The sequence below is a fragment of the Gracilinanus agilis genome, chromosome 4 (genome assembly GCF_016433145.1).
Source record: "Gracilinanus agilis isolate LMUSP501 chromosome 4, AgileGrace, whole genome shotgun sequence".
Lineage (NCBI taxonomy): Eukaryota > Metazoa > Chordata > Mammalia > Didelphimorphia > Didelphidae > Gracilinanus > Gracilinanus agilis.
In genome coordinates, this window is record NC_058133.1 from 75,260,346 (window position 1) to 75,279,249 (window position 18,904).

General features: G+C 34.8%; 1 protein-coding gene across 1 annotated transcript in view; it reads left to right on the top strand.

The window, feature by feature from the left end:
- CEP350 (centrosomal protein 350) overlaps positions 1 to 18,904 on the top strand; it is a 187,389-nt gene that overhangs the window by 80,969 nt on the left and 87,516 nt on the right. Inside the window, exons 12-15 of the mRNA XM_044673549.1 lie at positions 2,414 to 3,471; positions 6,475 to 6,625; positions 7,725 to 7,858; positions 16,497 to 16,680. Of these exons, the coding sequence (XP_044529484.1) occupies positions 2,414 to 3,471; positions 6,475 to 6,625; positions 7,725 to 7,858; positions 16,497 to 16,680 (1,527 nt within the window). The remainder of the gene's footprint in view (positions 1 to 2,413; positions 3,472 to 6,474; positions 6,626 to 7,724; positions 7,859 to 16,496; positions 16,681 to 18,904) is intronic.

Sequence of the window (18,904 nt, forward strand, 5' to 3'; positions counted from 1 at the left end):
CCCCCTCTCTCTCCTCCCTGCCCTCAATTACTTAATAGTGCTTACAATAGTGCCTCTGACACTACCTCTGTGATTCTGGACATTTTACTTTAAACTCCTGAGTCTCAGTTTCTTCTATAAAATGGGGAAAAGAACCCAATGGGCTAACATACGTAAAGGACTTCAACTTTTGTTGTTTTTGAAATTGTGTCTTTCTTAACCAGACTCTTCAATATAGTAGTTATTTATGGGCCAGTACCACTGCTGATAGACAGGGAAGTTTTTGCCTACTCCATTTCCAACATGAAAAAATTTTATTCTCTTTAGGCTGCCTGAAGTCTTTTCTCAATACCCACCTTTCTCTGTTTCCCCATAAATCATTTTTAGTGTGGACACCTGATTGATTTGATTTTAGAGCTATCATGTATATAAAGCATTTTGTAGCTTAAAGGGCTATAAACATGTCAACAATCATCATCAGACCTGGATATTTTGCCCCTTTTGGTTTTAATGTGGAGTTTGTTGTTTAAAAATGTTTTTTTATAAGTTTATTTCAATGTGATTAGTTCCTTTGTAATCCTATGTATTTTATTCATTTAAAACCATTATTCTGAGAATGGTCCAGAGGCTCCACCAGATTGCCAAAGGGATTCATGACATCAAATAAGTTAAGAACCCCTGAATTATATAGTCATTAAAATGACACTGGCTAAAAATTGACTTCTTGAAGGTGCTATTCTTCCTTGGATTTTACCACTAAGTTCTGATGCCCAGCAATAATTATAATTCCTTATAAATGTCTTTTTCCTCCTTCCTTCTCTGATCCATCCTTGTTTCTAGATACCTCATCATCAGTCTTTAGAACACAGTCACATCTCATACTAAACAAGGTTCAGAATGAAAGGAAGGCATAGTTTGCACAGTTTCTCTTAAGTCAGTAGATCTAACTGCCCTTTTACCTTAGCTAATTCTTGCCTAAGCTTCTATTATCTTAGGTCTTAGCCTTTGTAATCTCTGTGTCTCCACATCACTAATAATACCATGTTTAGTACTTGGTTCAGATTGACACTGAACAACATTTTTATTGAGCTGTTTTTTTTTTTATTTTTAATTTTTTAGAAAAAATTTTCCATGGTTACATGATTCATGTTCTTTCCCCTTCACCCCCCACCCCCCATAGCCGACGCACATTTCCACTGGTTTTAACATGTGTCATCGATCAAGACCTATTTCCATATTATTGATAGTTGCATTGGAGTGGTAGTTTCGAGTCTATATCACCAATCATGTCCGCATCGACCCATGTGCTCAAGCAGTTTTTCTTCTGTGTTTCCACTCCTGCAGTTCTTCCTCTGAATGTGGATAGTGTTCTTTTCCATAAATCCCTCAGAATTATCCTGGGTCATTGCATTGCTGCTAGTACAGAAGTCCATTACATTTGATTTTACCACAGTGTATCAGTCTTCTGGCTCTGCTCCTTTCACTCTGCATCAATTCCTGGAGGTCTTTACAGTTCACATGGAATTCCTCCAGTTTATTATTCCTTTGAGCACAATAGTATTCCATCACCAGCATATACCACAATTTGTTCAGCCATTCCCCAGTTGAAGGGCATCCTTTTGTTTTCCAATTTTTTGCCGCCACAAAAAGCACAGCTATAAATATTTTTGTACAAGTTTTTTTATCTATGATCTCAAACCCTGCTGTGGTATGGCTGGATCAAAGGGCAGGCAGTCTTTTAGCTATTGAGCTGTTTTGAAAGTCATTTAATGTCACCTTGTTTTTATATTCAGGACTATATTGTTTGACTATTATTTTCTTAGTGTTGGTTTTTTCGTTGATTAATCATGTACAGTGCTTTGAGACTCCATTTGGTATTTTTTTGGCAAAGATACTAGAATGGTTTGCCATTTCCTTCTTCAGCTCATTTTACAGATGAGGGAATATAGGGTTAAGTGACTTGCCTGGGGTCACACAGCTAGTGAGGACCTGAGGCTAAATTTGAACTTGGGTCCTCCTGATTCTAGGCACTGTATCCACTCTGCCACCTTGCTGCCTCAATTTGCTTAGTACATTTTAGTATTTCTCCTTACTTAGATTTTAACCTCCTTATAGGCAAGAACCATATCTTTAAACTTGTTTTAATTCCCTTTATTAACCAATAAACACTTATTAAGTGTTTACTGGGGATACAGATAAAAAACAGAAATCATCCCTACCCTATTGATTTTAATCTGAGTACTGTATTCATATTAATATATAACCTTTTAATTTCTTTCTATATTTATCAATATCAGATGTAAATATTTGAAAAAAATTAATCTACCTACATTTTATGATTTAAATATTCTGTAATTTGTAGTTTTTATATATTGGCTTAATTGTAAAGATATACTTTGGTTAACCTAATTGGTACTAGTTTGTTTTTTTCCAGAAGTGATTTGGTAGAACCATCATGGATGCAGCCAGACAGACTGAGCCCAAGGACCTATCCTCCACAACAGCCACTTATTGAAGCAACTGGATGTTTACTCTCCCAACTTTTGGACCTAGAGCATGTGGGGACTTTGCAGAAGGACTTTGATTCTGTATTGTCAACCAGGAGAAACCAAGGCGTAGGTACAGGGCCATGGACTTTGACACCACAACTGTACATGACCTCAACAGCTACACAGCAAGATGCCTTGGTAAAACCTAGTCCAAACCAGTATAGAAGTAAGTTAGACCGAATTGAAGCCCTAAAAGCAACAGCAGCTTCTTTGTCCAGCAGAATTGAAAGTGAAGCCAAGAAATTAGCTGGTGCCAACATTAACTATGGAACAACATGGAACCCTGACTATGATGTGCAGCAAGGTCCCCAGGAGGATGGACATTGGGCTAAGCCTCTGAGTCCACCTGTGAGAGAGGATAATGAAGATACTTTTTCTGCCAGGATTCAGAAGATGCTTGGGACCTGTGTATCTCATACAGGCTTTGATGATAATCTTCCTGGAGTGGGAAACCTTAGTGAATTTAAAAAACTTCCTGAGATGATTAGGCCTCATAGTTCTGTATCAAACTTTGGTTTACGATCACCTCATAAACCAGAAGGAGTATTAGCACAGTTAAGTAAGAGGCAAACTGATTCTCCTGCCTCTGACACTCAGGTTTTTGGTCAAGACAAAATCAAAATATCTCATGATTCAAGCACAGATTCAGTTAGTGAAGGGCCTCTTCTCAGTGAGGGAAGCCTTTCTGAAGAAGAAGAGGGCAAAGATGGACACTCCCCTCTGAAGGTAGTGACAGAAATCCTTAAGGAAAAGGAATTCTGTGTTGGGGAAAGAAATGCTTATGAACCTATCAAAGAGTTTCAAAAAGATGCTGAGAAATTCTCACCACTTTTTGGACAAGCAGGTGGCACACAAAGCAAAGGATCATGGGAAGAACTGGCAAAAGGAAGTCCGCATAGTGTCATTAATATTTTTGCAAAGTCTTATCAACTCTATGGAAAAGGTAAGAAGAATCAATGAATATTGTCTTATTTGTACATTACCTTAAGATAAGTTTAGTTTCCATACTGTATATATATTTCATTTATGGGGAGGGAGGGAGGTGACTAGGCCTAGAGTTTCAATACCATAAGGAACTATTAATAAGGAAACTCCTTATGGAAGTCAGCACCTACTCTGGAATTTATAGACCTGAAGAGCTACCTAGAATACTACATGGTTAAGTGACTTCTAAAAAAAAGTTCAGTTTTGTTTTTAGCTCTGAATTGTCTCTCTCTCATCTTTTAAGCCCCCTGCCCCCAATTAAAAGAGCATGAAAAACCGAACTCATTATAAACATGTGTAGTCAGGCAGAACAAATTAACCATAATAATCCCCTCTTTCCCTTTTCTCCTGGGGCAAAATATGCATTAAGCTGCATTCTTGAGTCCATCACTTCTCTTTCTGGAGATTAATAGCATGTTTCATCATGATTCCTCTGAAAATTGTGTTTGGTCATTATGCTGCTCACTGTTCCTAAGTCTTTCAAAGATTTGTCTGTATAATATTGATGTTACTATATAAATTGTTCTACAGGTTCTGGTTCCTTTCACTTTGTATCAGTTCATATAAGTCATCCCAGGTCATTCTGAAACTATCCCCTTTATCATTTCTTACAGCATACTTATATCCACATTCATATAACATAACTTAGTCATCCATTTCCCAATTGATGGGGACCCCTCTCTCATTTTCTAATTCTTTGCCATCACAAAAAGAGCTGCATATTGCTACATATTTGAGTTTCCTCTTTCTTTAATCTTTTTGGAGTATAGACTTAAAAAAGTAGTATCCTAATTTAATGGCTTTTGGGATTTAATTCTTAATTGCTTTCCAGAATGACATATACCAGTTCACAGCTCCAGCCAACAAACAGTATATTAATATTCCTAATCTCCTACAGCCCCTCTAGCTTTTGCCATATGTTTTTGTCAATTTGCCAATCTAGTGAGTATGAAGTGGTACTTCAGTTATTTTAAGAGCATTTTTACATTTAACTTGCTATTTTTGGATTTTTTCTCTGAAAAATTGCCTTTATATTATTTCTATATAATAAAAATATTAGATTATTTCTTAGTTGAAGAGGTTCTCTTGGTCTCAGGAGTCAGAACTGCAATCTAGGTTTCCTTGGCTTTAAAGTCTACATTATCTCTGCTGTATCACTGTGCTTCAATGTGGTCTATTTGAAGTGAACATATTTTAAAATAGTGGTCTTTGATTCATCATCTGAGTTATTTGTAAATCTCCACAAAAATGGATAATGTGATATTTTTCTAATTAGTGAAAGTATAACTATGTTTTTATTTCTTCTCATGAAATGACAGTGGTAGAAATATAGAGGAATTGACTTCTAAATTAGATGGCCTAATTCAGATGAAATTTAAAGTGACTAAAGTAGATATGCTAGGTTTTTAGGTTTTTTGTTCAGAGTTATGAATCTAAATAGAATTTGTTGATTGATTTTTTTTAAATCGTGATAATGTTGTTAGGCATAATATAGGGTTAGAAGATTGTGTGAGAGAAGTAAATGTAGGCTTTGTGTTTCTGGTCAAGTTATTTAATGCCAGTTGCTAGCCCTTATTGCTTTTCTGCCTTGGAAATGATACTTGTATCCATTCTAAGACAATAGATAAGGGTGAAAATGAAAAAGGAAGAAATTTAGAACTTTTAAAAATCATCAGATTGGTTTTTATTATTTCAAAATGTAGTAGTCAGACTTTATATACTAATTCCTATTGTCAGAAATTTTGAGGACACAGAAAAAAAGTTTTAAAAGTACTGACCCCTATTCCAATTTCCTCTTTTCTTCTCATCTCTTGACTTTAGGTTCTTTTATAGGATCTACTCTCAGGACTGTCTTCTCTACCTAGATTCTAGATTACCCTTGTTGATATACCTACAGAATTTCTGGTTTAGGCTGGGCCCCAGGACACTTATTTCTGGTGTAAAAGTGTGCTTTGCAGGAGCTGTCACTGCATTCCAGTTAGCTTTTGTTCCTTACATTTATTTTAGAATTCAGCAATGGCAAGAATACTTAACTGGGACTCAGAAGATCTAAGTTGTCTAGTCCTACTTTTACCATTTAATATGATTTAATATGGGCTCTACTTTTCTCAGTGGAAAATAAAGGAATTAGGCCTGATGATCTCTGGGCTTAATTCTAGTTCTAACATTCTTTAACTATATGAAAGTCATTATTTTCTGTGTTTAGGTGAGTTTGTGACCTCTGTTGCTTTGGGTGTTGCTTTGGTTTGTTAGGTGTTCTTCCAGGATGGTAACTACTGTTAGTGGTATAAAATAATTCTTGTTTTATTTTTTAGTTTTAAATTTTTAAAATTTAAAATTAAAATGCTAGATGTAGTACATTTTTTTTAAACCCTTAACTTATGTGTATTGGCTCCTAGATGGAAGAGTGGTAAGGGTGGGCAATGGGGGTCAAGTGACTTGCCCAGGGTCACACAGCTGGGAAGTGGCTGAGGCCGGGTTTGAACCTAGAACCTCCTGTCTCTAGGCCTGACTCTCAATCCACTGAGCTACCCAGCTGCCCCCGTACATTTTCATTTTATCAAAGAATACTTCTTTTAATAATAGCTATAAAATAATAATTCATTTAATATGTTATACTGCAGATACTGCTAAATGCTATATGAATATTATTTCATTTGATTTTCACAACAACCCTGAGAGATAGGTGTTATTATCCCCACTTTACATTTGAGGAAACTGAGGCCACAATAGATTTATTGATTCGCCTAAGGTAGGATATAAACTTAGGTCTTGACTTCAGGCTTGACTCTTTTTACTCAGTGCCTAGTCTCTTCATTTCCTTTATAGTTCCTTTCTATTAAATTGCTCTAGATCCATTTGGGAAACTGTCTTTGTTCATGTGAAGGTTTGAATTCCTTGGAGAGAATCTTCATATTGAGGGATTAATTTTTACCCCATCTTGATTATATCTTTTTGACAGGCTTTGAAGACATGTTGGATAAAGGGCCACCAGTGTTGCGGCCTTTGCTTCCCATTACAACCCCTGCAGGCAGTATTTCATATGAAGATGATTTTGTATCCTCTCCAGCAAATGGAACATTGACAGAAAAAAAATCTGCTTATGAACCTATGTAAGACTGAAAGTTTGAGTTTAAATATGAAATGTGGAAAAGAAAATTATACAATATGTAATATGTAATAATGCTCTGAAAATGAGTCAGATTTACTTTTCAAAATTACCCATATTAGTATGTCTGCTAAAGGATGCCATGGGGAAAAGTAAAACAAATTTCTGTGCTGGATAGTGGCTCAGTGCTATAATCCCTATAGAGGCTGAGACTGGTAGATCTTGAGTTGAGAGTTCTGAACTATAGTAAGCTAAAGCCATTTAGGTGTTCTTATGGTAGCTTTCCAGAGGGGCCAAGTGGCCAAAGTCAGAAAAATAGAACAGGTCAAAATGTCTATGCTAATTAATATTGAGATTCAGTCTGTGGGTATCTACTGTGCTTAGAGCCAGGGGTAATAGGAAGACACAGTGTCCAAAAACAAATTAACTACAAAGTTGAATTTCTGTAGTAGAACTCAGGTACGTCAGATTCTGGTTTCATTTTGTTTAGCTTTACTACCAAGATTTTCTCTCCATTAATTTGTTGTTATGTAATTTATTTGTCATATTTAGTAGCAGTTTTTTTGGGGGAAGGCATGCTGTAGCTCAGAATACAGAATTAAAAAAATTATCAAGTGAAATTGTTAAATAATTAAGATTATTGAAGAGAACTGGAAAGAAAATAAGAGCTTTTTAATAATAAATAATAAAATAAGAACTTATTTTCAAAAAGTCTATTTTTCATAGCAGTGATATGCTCTTATTTGATAAATATATGGTTAATTGTATTATGCCCTTTGATTAAAGTAGATTCCCTTATAGTACTGAACGAGCTTATTAGTAGGGAGGAAGTAGTTAATTCCTACAATCTAAATCTGGCTTCTGTTACACCATAACGGTCTAGATGTAGATTAATTCCTTTATTTAGGAAAGGTCTAAGTATAGTGATAATAAGACAACAAAAAAAGTGGAATGCATTTCTTTCTTGGTTTTAATCTTTTCTATAGGCTAAATGAAATAAGAGTGTGTTTAGTTTGATAGTGTGTGAATATTTAGTGGCATATTTTTTCTTTTTTAAAAAAACAATATTAACAATATTACCTATTTTATAATAGTATCAGTAGTAGCAGTTCGAGCATTCAGGAAGAGTCTTCTGGTAGGAAATCCCAACATTCCGCAGGGACTCAGTCATCTGTCACCTCATCTCGTTCATCCACGTCTTCCAAAGGAAAGAAAGGAAGAAAGGAAAAAAGGGAATGTAAGTGCCATACATTTGTAAAGAGCATCTTATACTTTTTGCTAATTCTTAGACATATGTTATCTATAACATATAAACACCTGTTATTTATAAGGAAATGAGGAAAAGTCAGAAATGTAGAAGTCCAGTAAGAAAAAGATAGCATTTTTAGTGCTATTTCCTGCCGTATTTTTAAAAAATATACTTTGAAATATTTATTCTCCTTAAGCATGTGTTAATTTTTTATAACTATATTGTATAATTATCCTAGTAGTGAACATTTTAAATAGAATGTCCTTTATTATAACTAAATCTTTAAGAAATATCTCTTCTAATACTAATCCAATAGCTATTTAATGCTTTATAATTTACTGATAAATGAATGCTGTTGTTTTACTTGTAGTAATAAGAAAGTGTACTCAAATGTTTTAATGTTTACAAAATAATAATAGCTGACATTTCTATAACACTTTCAGAGTTGCAGAGTGCTTTACATATATTATCTTATTTGATTTTATTAAATTATAGAATTGGAATAACCTCAGAAATTAAAGTTATTGAGTCTAGCCCATACCCAATCAGGAATCTCCTCTGTGGTCTTCTAGACCAAGTATTCATCCAGCATCCTTTTGAAGTCTTCAGAGTGAATAAGCCCAATACTTTTTGAACTAGTCCATTTTAAGACAGCTTGATTGTTATTTTTTTTTTCTCATACAAAGCCCAAGTCTATCTCTAGCTTCCATTGTTCTGAAGTTCTGCCTTTTGGTGACAAGCAAGGCAGGTTTACATCCCTTCTTTACTTCTTTAAATACTTAAGTCATCAATCATACCTCCTTCTGCAATCTAGAATCTTTATGTGAAGTGATCTGTTCTCTTATTGTCCTGATTTCTCTTCCCTGGACATCTTCTAAATTATTAATGCCCTTTCTGAAATGTGGTGTTTAGAACTCAATCTGACAAACCGAGGCAGGAATATGGTGGGATTATTACTTTCCTTATTTTGTATGTTGAACTTCTCTTAATTCATTTAAGATCAATTTAACTTTTTGGTTACCATTTTGTACTGTTGACTCATATTGAACTTGCCTGTACTTTTAGGTTAATTTTTTTTTTACTTACTTGTAGGACTTTATATTTACTTAGACACTTAATTGGATTTATGATCTCATCAATGTGGACATTCCCTCCAGTGATACAGATCATCTAGCCTGTGCAACTCTTATCCAAATTCTCCTATTCATTTAGCAAGAGATTCTACCTATCATTTTGGGAATCTTTGTATTCTTTCAGTACCACATGTGTATGAGTAGAGTGTGCAGGGCTGTCTTTTCATTATCTCCTACTCTTGCCAGTTTATACTTCTCTCTGGTCAAACATTTCTCTGACTTTTTTAATACCACTTTTTCCAAGTTTACAATATGTTGTAACCTGCTTATGTCCTTACTCTGTTTTTCTCCATTTTCTCCATTCTCCATCATCCATCTCCAGTTCTTCATTTTCTTCATTCTTCAGGGAATCCTCAGCCTCAATTTTTGGGAGGCCCTTCATATGTTAATTTCCATCTTAATTAATTTTGCTTATTGTAATGCAAAAGATCTTTTTCGTTCTTTACTATTACTCAGTGATATAAGAATCTTCAGCTTAGTATAATCTGCACATTCAATAAAGAGAGCAATCTGAAACCTCCATCTAGGTTGACAGCTATCCATTGATCATGACCTTCCGATTTTCATTCAGCAAGTTCCAAATCCGCTGAACTGTGCTGGGTTTTTTTTTTATGCCTCTACATTTTGTTCCCAAAGAATATAATGAGAGAGTTGCAAAATACCTGCCTGAAATCCAGATGCCATATCTGCAATATTCTCCTGATTTGTTCATCTTTCAGCTTTGTCCAAAAAAAAAAAAAAAGAAAATGAGAATATTTAGGTATGATCTGTTCTTGAAGATCCTATGTAGACCTAGTTATTGTAAACTATCCCTTTAATAGTATATTCAATAATTTTGCCTAGAATCAATGTCAAGTTCACTGTAATTTGTAGAATCAACCAGTCCTTTTTTCCTTTTTCACACCTTATAACAACATTTGCCTATTTTCAGGCCTGTGACCTTCTCCTATTCTCTGATTATTTTCATAGATCATTTGTTCAACAATAAAGTCTGCCTAGTTCTTTTAATTCCAGAAGATGTACTTTGTCTGGACTTGGTATTTTAAAGTCATTGAAGACTCTGTTACCCTTCTTCCATTTTCTCCCTTATTTTGTTTCCACACCCAGCTAGCCAGTTTTGTTTTCTCTCTAGCCTAAGATCATTCTCTTTGGAAGAGGAAACAAGCAGAATAAGAGTTAATTTTCCACAATGACAGCTGTGAACAACAGAGTGCCAGTCCTGAAGCTGAGAAGACTCATCTTTTGAGTTCAAATCTGGGCTTAGATCCTTACTAGCTGTGTAACCCTAAGCAAATTTCAACCATGTTTGCCTCAGTTTCCTCATCTGTCAGATGAGCTGGAGAAGAAAATGGCAAACTACTCTAGTATTTTTGCCAAGAAAATCCCCAGAGCCAGATACTAATGAAATGACTGAATGACAAGTTTTGCATTATTTCTGTCATCTTTTATCATCCCATCTACCTCAAGAATTGATCCTTTCCCCTCTTCTATCTTTCTCTTGCTTCTGACATAGCTAAAAAAACTCCTTTTTGCGGCTTTTAAAATTCATTACTAGTGAGTTTTACTAAACTTCTAAAATTTCTTATACTGTTCTTATATGTATCACATTTATATTCTATATCTACTACTGTGTCCAGCTTTTCTGTTATCTATCATGAACATTATAATGGGATGAATGTTTTTCTTAGCAGTTCCATAATTTTAACTTCAACCAATTATTCCATGTTAATCAGAAATAGATCCATAGCATCCATTCCATTGTTTTCCTGGACTTTTTAGAGAATGAAATTATCAAAGAAGCAAGCTAAGTACAGCTGCTTCATTTTTAGCATAGAGATAGATCCAAGGGGTCCCCTCCACATTATACTACATTATACCTCCATGACATTTTTGGGATCTGCCTCGTGGACTTAAATATTTCTTTTTTTTTTTTTTTTTTGGTCTAGATCTGTATTATACACTAACCACTATATCAGTTCTGACTCTTGTTCCACTGATCCTCATCTAAGTGCTCTTTGCCGTATTTCAGTGCTCCAGTTTGTGATTTCTTCATGAGTTTATTTTCTTAATTTACAATACTAAAACATTTACCATCCCTTTTATCTGTTTTGTTCCTTTCAGGTATATGTAACCTTATTCTCATCCTGAATTATATCTTAATAAATCTCAGTAAAGTCAAAAATTGAATTCACTTCCTTACATAATTTGTTATTCACTGTATTTTTTTTACCCATACCTGGAGCATTTTCATATACGTGTATCTGAGTCTCCTGTTTTTACTGTCCCTCTTCTTAAATATTGTTTTCTATGAATGTCTTCTATTCTTCTCTTTTCTCATGTTTGTTCAACCGTGTCATGTCTTCTTTGATAGACACATAGTTTTCTCCTTTCTCTTACATTTTCAATTTAGATACCTTGAATCAAAATCAGAATCAGAATCAGAAACACCAAGTTTTCAGGTAAAGCCTCTTTGGTTGTTGTATATTCCTGGTCAAGAGCTCATTAATCCTTTATCTTATGCCATCTTAGTTCCAGATCTCGTTATTTGACCATCTAGAGACATTACAGAACTTCAGTTATTAGAGACCATCTTTTCGAGTAGCTTTTATTTTCCAAATCTGCCTTTTTCTTCTGACATTTCTACCTTCATTTGGCAACAAAGATGAAAACATTGCCTTTCTTTGAAAACTTTTTTTGAGTTTTTTTCCAACATTCCATAATCTGTAACACTGGTTTTTAGTTTGTTTGTAATAGATATTTTGCATCATATGAATCACCAGAAATTGTATAAAATTTGTGAAGTCTCAGAAGACCTTCATGTCTTAACCTATGCTATCTCACTTCATCTCATGTCAGGGTGAAAGGTATTTGATAATTCTTTGAATGGAGTCACAAACCACCACTTGTCTGTTCTTCCCCTTATGAGCTTTGGATGAGCTTTCCATTGGTGGCATATATTGATTCTTATTCATAGCCTTTAGAACATGAGAAATTGTTTTATTCTTAAGGTATAGCTTAATTTTTCATGGAAAGACTCTCATAACTCTTACAAACCTCCAAAAGTTTAGTGGTCCCACTTTTTTCCTGCCTTCTTTGTGCAATATTCTTCTAACTTTATGACATAAGTTAGGAGAATTCCTCTTTATTTTCTTTTTCTTTTCCATTAGAACACTTCTGTCTTTTGAAGGAATACTTATTCTTCCTGTTAACTTGAAGAAGAGAGTTGCATTCTCCTTGCTTATTCACATTTTCCTGCATTTTGAACTTTTACTTGAGTAACAAAGTCCTTTCTTACTATAATTCTGTTAAGTAGATCTTGGAAGATTTTTTTGTTCCCCAGATGAAGAAACTGGAGCTTAGGCTTAATGACTTGGCAGTGGGTACAACTACTAATAAGTGTCAGAGATGAGACTGCAACCTAGGTCTTCTGACATCAGATTACCATTCCATTGTCATGTGATTGTGAAAGTGGTAACCGGAGGAGTGTTCCTAGTAAATAGGAAAGTCCTATTGATGCCTAGTTTATAACAGATTATATTTGGGTCAGAGGTCCTAGAAAAAAATCATTTTCAGAAATGGCATAATATAACAGAACTAGGTGGAATATAGATGTCTATCAAATCGATTTACTAACATTATTTCTGTAAGTTTAACTGTTTCCTTTCTCCTTAGAAGCCCTTCTCTCAGAGATATGTAAATAGGAGCCAACAATACCAAAAAAAAAAAAAAATACTCTGACTTCAGTTTGTTGCTTTAGAGCAGGAGATGATAGGAAATTTTGTAAAAAGTTTAATGACTGACAAATAGCATCTTAATCTCACAAAGAACCTTTTATGGGAATAGACATGCAGGGAAATTATTTCTTTAATGACGACTTAGGAGAGCTTCCAGGACTTAGAATCTGTAAATCTTAGAGCATCATATAATTGTGAATTACTGTAACAATAATAATAATTATTATTATCACAGACTCATAGAACTTAACATAAGAAGATAGATGCTTCTTATATCTGTATATGTTTTATAAATATGAAAACTGAGAAGAAAATGATTTAGAGAGACCTTAAGTTAATGACAAAGCTGGGACTAGAACTTAGTCCTACTTATTCCTCATCCAGTATTCCTTCTAGACTGCTAGTACTTAACTATCAAGTTATGAAATGAGAAGCAAGTAATAATGTTGTATAGGCAAAAATATATAAGACTTAGAATAAAGGGATATGAATTTGAATTCTTCTTCAACTTCTTATTAGCTGTGTGTTCTCTCACAAGCTACAGCTTTTCAGAGGCCCAATTTCCTCCTCAAATAGTCAACAACCATTTATGTGCTAGGTGCTATTCTTAGGACTTGGATCCAAAGGCAAAAGTGAGACAGTCCCCTCCCAAAAAAGGTTATGTTATATCAGAGAAGGTCGTGCATATCTATATAAGTATATGCAAATATACCCAAAATAGATACCAACTGATTTAGGGAGGACATGCACTAAAAGTTAGGAGGATTAAGGGACTTCTGTAGAAAGCGATGCTTAAGTCGAGTCTTGTATTGAAACCTTTTTTTTGAGTTCTCTTAAATTCACATCTTGAAATGCTTTACCATATCCATCTCCTCTGAATTCCAAGCCTCTTTTATAATTTTGCTGATTACACCCTACCAAGGCTTTACTTTGAATCATTCCCACCATTTTCTACCATAGTGCCTAAAACAGGTACTGCTGAACGAAAGTGGAGAAAAATCATAACTCTTCAGACTGTTGTGTAATTTCAACTGGGCCCTTACTCCTGCTAGGCAATCAGTCTTTATATACCTGCTATATCCACTCACTATCTTACTCTCACAGCTATTCCATATCTTTTCATCTTTTCTTAAACCTCCTATGTCTCCTCTTCCTTTACTCTTTCAGCTGAGAACCTTGACTTCTTTTACAGAAAAAATTGAGACCATTCACTGTGCATTTCCTCCCCTTTCTTCCACTTCCTCATCTCCTATCACTCAGTTGCATTTTACCATAATCTCATTCTTATCCCCATCTCACATGATGAGTGGTTGACTTTACTCCTTACCAGGGAACCTTTTTACTTACTTGAGCAATCTCATTCAATTCCCATATCAACTCCTCTAACAGATTACCTCCTTTGACATCTCTACTCTTAACACCTTTTATTTAGACTCTTACCAATACTGGGTATTGGTTCCAAGGCAGAAGAGTGGTAAGGTATAGGCATTGGGGATTAAGTGACTTGCCCAGCGTTTCATAGTTAGGAAGTATTTGAGGCCAGATTTGAACCCAAGGACCTCTTGTCTCTAGATCTGGCTCTCAATCCACTAAGCCACCTAGCTGCTTCCAATATCTCCTTTTCTACCGGCTCCTCTCTACTGTCTTACAAACATGCCTGTGTCTCCTCTATCTTAAAAAACCCTCACTTAATGTTTCCATCCCTACTATTATCCTATATCTCTTCTACCTCTTGTAGTAAAATTCCTTGAAAAAGCTTCTACAATAAGTGCCTCCACTTTCTCCCCTCTCTCTTCTTAACCCCTTATAATCTAGATTCTATCTTTCTACTGAAATTGTTCTTTCCAAAGTTACCAGTGATCTTTTAATTCTAGTGGTCTTTCCCCAATCTTCATTCTTTTCAACCTTCTCTTTGTAGCCTTTGACACTATCAATCTCTTTCTCCGTGATAATCTCTTTTCTCTAGGTTTTCATCTAGAGGATACCACTGCTCTCTTGGTTCCCTTACCTCGAGTACCTCTTCTCAGTCTTTTTTGCTGGATCTTTATCCATATCACATCCTCTAACTTTAGGTGTCCCACAGGGTTCTGTTTTGACCCTTTCCTCTTTCTCCCCTACTCCCATACTACTCTACTTTGTGATCTCAATCTGTGCAGCCTTTGACTCTCTTGCACTTCCAGCTGTCTTTCAGATATTTCAAAATAGATGTCCAGTAGCCTTCTTATCCAAACAGAACTTATATTTTCCTTTAAACCTTTCCTCCCTGCCAGCTCTCCCTATTACTGTACAGGGTAACACCATGCTTTACAAATTAGGAATCACCCCCATGGCACCTCATTATCTATCACTACCTCTATCTAATCTAATACCAAGACCTGTCAATTTCACCTTTGTGACATTTCTCAAATATGTCTACTTCTCTCCTTTGACTCTGTCTCCACCCTGCTGTAGACCTTCATGCATTGTCTGTTGGAGGGGCTGCCTGCCTCAAGTTTCTCCCTACTCCAATCTATTCTCCCTTTGGCTACCAAAGAGATTTTCCCAAAGCATGAATCTTGAACATTTTATACTCTCTACTTAATAAAATCCAGTGACTCCGTATTCCCTCCAGGATCAAGTAGAAAATCCACATTTTTGTATTTGATGTCTTTCAAAACTTACTCTCTTCCAACCTCTCTATTCTTTTTATATCTTACTCCCTGCTACGTGACTAGTGACACTGGCCTCTTATTTGTTCTATGAACAAGACACTCCATCTCTCAGCTCTAGGCATTTTCTTTGGCTTTCCTTCATGCCCAGGAAGTTCCTCTTCTTCAGTTTTCCCTGTTGACTTCCATAACATCCTTTAAGAACCAATTCAAATCACATCTGTTACAGGAACACTTTACCAACCCTTCTTAATTCTAGTTATCTTCCTTTTGTTAATTTTTTCCCATTCTTGAATATGGCGTATATAATTGTTTACATGTTGTGTCCTCATTTAGATTGTAAGCTAGCTAGTTGAGGACAAGGACTGCCCTCCCCTCCCCCATTTAAATTTGGCATTTATTTATTTTAGCATCCTTTTGTTTTTAAATTTTGAGTTCCAAATTCTCCCCTTCTCAACCCTTCTACTACCACTGAAAAGGCAAGCAATATATCAGTTATACATGTGAAATTATACAAAACATATTAACCATATTTCAAAAAAAGAAAAAGTGAGAAAATTTTACTTCCTTTTGCACTCAGAGTTCATTACTTCTCCCTCTGTAGGTGTATAGCATTTTTTCATTGTGAGTCCTTTGTAATTGTCTTGGATCATTGTATTGATCAGATTAGCCAAGTGTTTCACAGTTGATCATCATTGCAATATTGCTATTATTATGCACAATGATATGTTTATTAAATAGATTTTATAGCTATTTACAGCTATTATCATTGTCATGTTATTAATAACATTTAATATTAATAAGTGATATTTACATAGTTATATTTTCAAGGTGTTTTATTTATACACATATTTATATATTTAATTTGAGCCGTATAATAACAACCATGTGAAGTAATCCATTACAGGTATTGTTTCCCCAATTTTCCATAAAAGGGAACTGAGACACAGCTTAAATGAATTTTCCAGGATCACATATGCTATATGTCAGAAGAGGAATTTGAAACTAAGTGTTTATTCCTGACTTCAGATCCAACTCCCTATTAACTATGACCTACTGGCTCTTTTATATTGACATTTGAATCCTTGCTTACAAGTATTTTGTATTTTAGGTTCAGCATCATTTGGTGGTGCTCAGAACATTCTTTGTGAAGAAGAAAGAACTCACTCTAATTCAGATCGTGGGTCTCACAAAGGAAAAAAGCCTGTGACTAATAGCAAAATTTCTGTTAATGATTATGAGCAGTATCCTGATACCGATAGCACTTTGGAAAATCTTTCTGGGCAATCTGTGAGGTAAAGATTATTTTAAATATTTAATTTATATTATTATTAAAGCTTACTTTACAAATTAGAAACCCTGAAATAATTTTTAACTTGGCACAATCCTGTCTATTAAGCATGTTGCAAAATTATGTACTTTTTCCTCTTTTGTCATCTTTTGAATTTACCTTTTCCTGTTTATTCTTAAAATCATAACCTTATTCCAATATCTGATCATCTTACCTAGTTTATTTAGACCATCTTCATCAGATTTCCTGTTGCCTACTCTGTGCTTGTAGTCACTTTTAATATAATGTCAAATTTTCTACCCTGAAGTTATCTTCCATCTACTCTGCATATATCTTGTATCAGTGCCTTTGTAGAAAACACAAAACTGGGAGGGAAAGTACATGCTGAATGACATAGTCTGCCCTTCTCCAGCATTCTAGATATCTGAAACTTTTGGATATCTCCAGATCTTCAAAAAGATTTGGAGAGAGAAAGAGTTGAATTCAGTAAGATGAAATTTAATGAAATAAATATAAAATCTTACTTGGTTTCAACAAATTGAATATCAGAGCACAAGAAGCATGATATGCATTTTGTCTGAAAAAGTTCTTTTTTTATGTGTAACAATAAAGGTGGCCAATTACCAATGTTTGATAGAAGGGGAGATAGAGAAAGACTGTATGTTGTGAGTCTCTCTTCCAGCTCTCCCCTGGGGCCGAATATACACTGGCTTGGAAATAGAAAGATGAGTTTTAGAGTGCTATTATTGAGTATGGGGAAGGGCTGTTTCTATAGTGGAAATCTAAAGGGAGAGTAGAAATTTAGTAGAAGTCATTTTAGGGGGTAGCTGGGTAGTTCAGTGGATTGAGAGTCAGGCCTAGAGATGGGAGGTCCTAGGTTCAAATCTGGCCTCAGACACTTCCCAGCTGTGTGACCCTGAGCAAGTCACTTGACCCCCATTGCCCACCCTTACCATTCTTCCACCTATGAGACAATACACAGAAGTTAAGAGTTTAAAAAAAAAAAAGTCAGTTTAAAGAGAAAATTTTTCTGTTTATCTTGTTTGGCTACTATAATTATTAATTCCTTCATTAATTAAGTTAATATTATTCCTTGATTAAGTAAAAATTAACAAGTGAATACCTCTTATCACATTAATTCCTTTAGAAACTAGATGTGCAGATAGATACATTTTCATGTATATATTCATAATTGCCATACAGAATAATCCATAGTTTTATTTATGCCTTATTTTTTATTTATCAGTTCCCTTATGTCTCAAATGAGGTTTATTTTAGTATATCTGAAAAAGTTTAACTCTTTTACTTAAATTTAAGTCTTTAGCTGATATTTTAAAAAGTTTTAAAAGTAATTTTAAAAATACTTTTTAGTTTTTCAAAAACTGAATGGAATAGTAGATTAGGAAATAGTAGCATCAGGAAAACAAATGCCTTAGACAGTGATGGGCAAACTACGGCCCACAGGCCAGATTTGGCCCCCTAAAATGTTCTATCCAGCCCAGCAACATTATTCCTAATCTGACGAATACAATGAGTGGGATACAATACAATGAAACTTGGAAAGAGTTGCCTTAGAAACAGACTGACAGATGAACATTTCCTTTCCTTTGGCCCCCTCTTTAAAAAGTTTGCCCATCACTGCCTTAGGAAATAAGTGCATATACAATGAAAGGGTGTTTTGGGACTGTTAATATGCTGCTTAAGAATATGAGTAAAATTAAAACAACAGAGGAATCTTCTTGATATACTATTCTTTATTAAGAAATCTTATATCTTTTTATTCTATTACTGTTTTTAAATTTATCCTTTTGTGGATTACTCAGTCTTACATTTTATGTATGAATCCTTTAGTTGATACATATATATGAATATATGAGACTATGGTTTAACTCTAAATTGAATACCACATAATAATCAAAATGAACTACTGTATAAGGAAGGATGGCACCTATATATTGTAAGGAAAAAATGGAGTTTCAACATTAAACATTAGATTCTCTTTTTACTTTTGTTCAGTGCCTTCTAAAGTATATGTTGAACAGAATCAAATGATTATACTAACTGTTATGAATTGTCTGATCCACTAAGGCTTCCAAATCAGGGTGATCAGAGTTTAAGGCCTGAACCCATACTGACTGTGTGATCCTGGGCAGTTACTCAACATCTAGAAACTCTCCCTCATCATGATCTGTACTAGCAGAAATAGCTTCCCCATTGGAGGTCTCCTA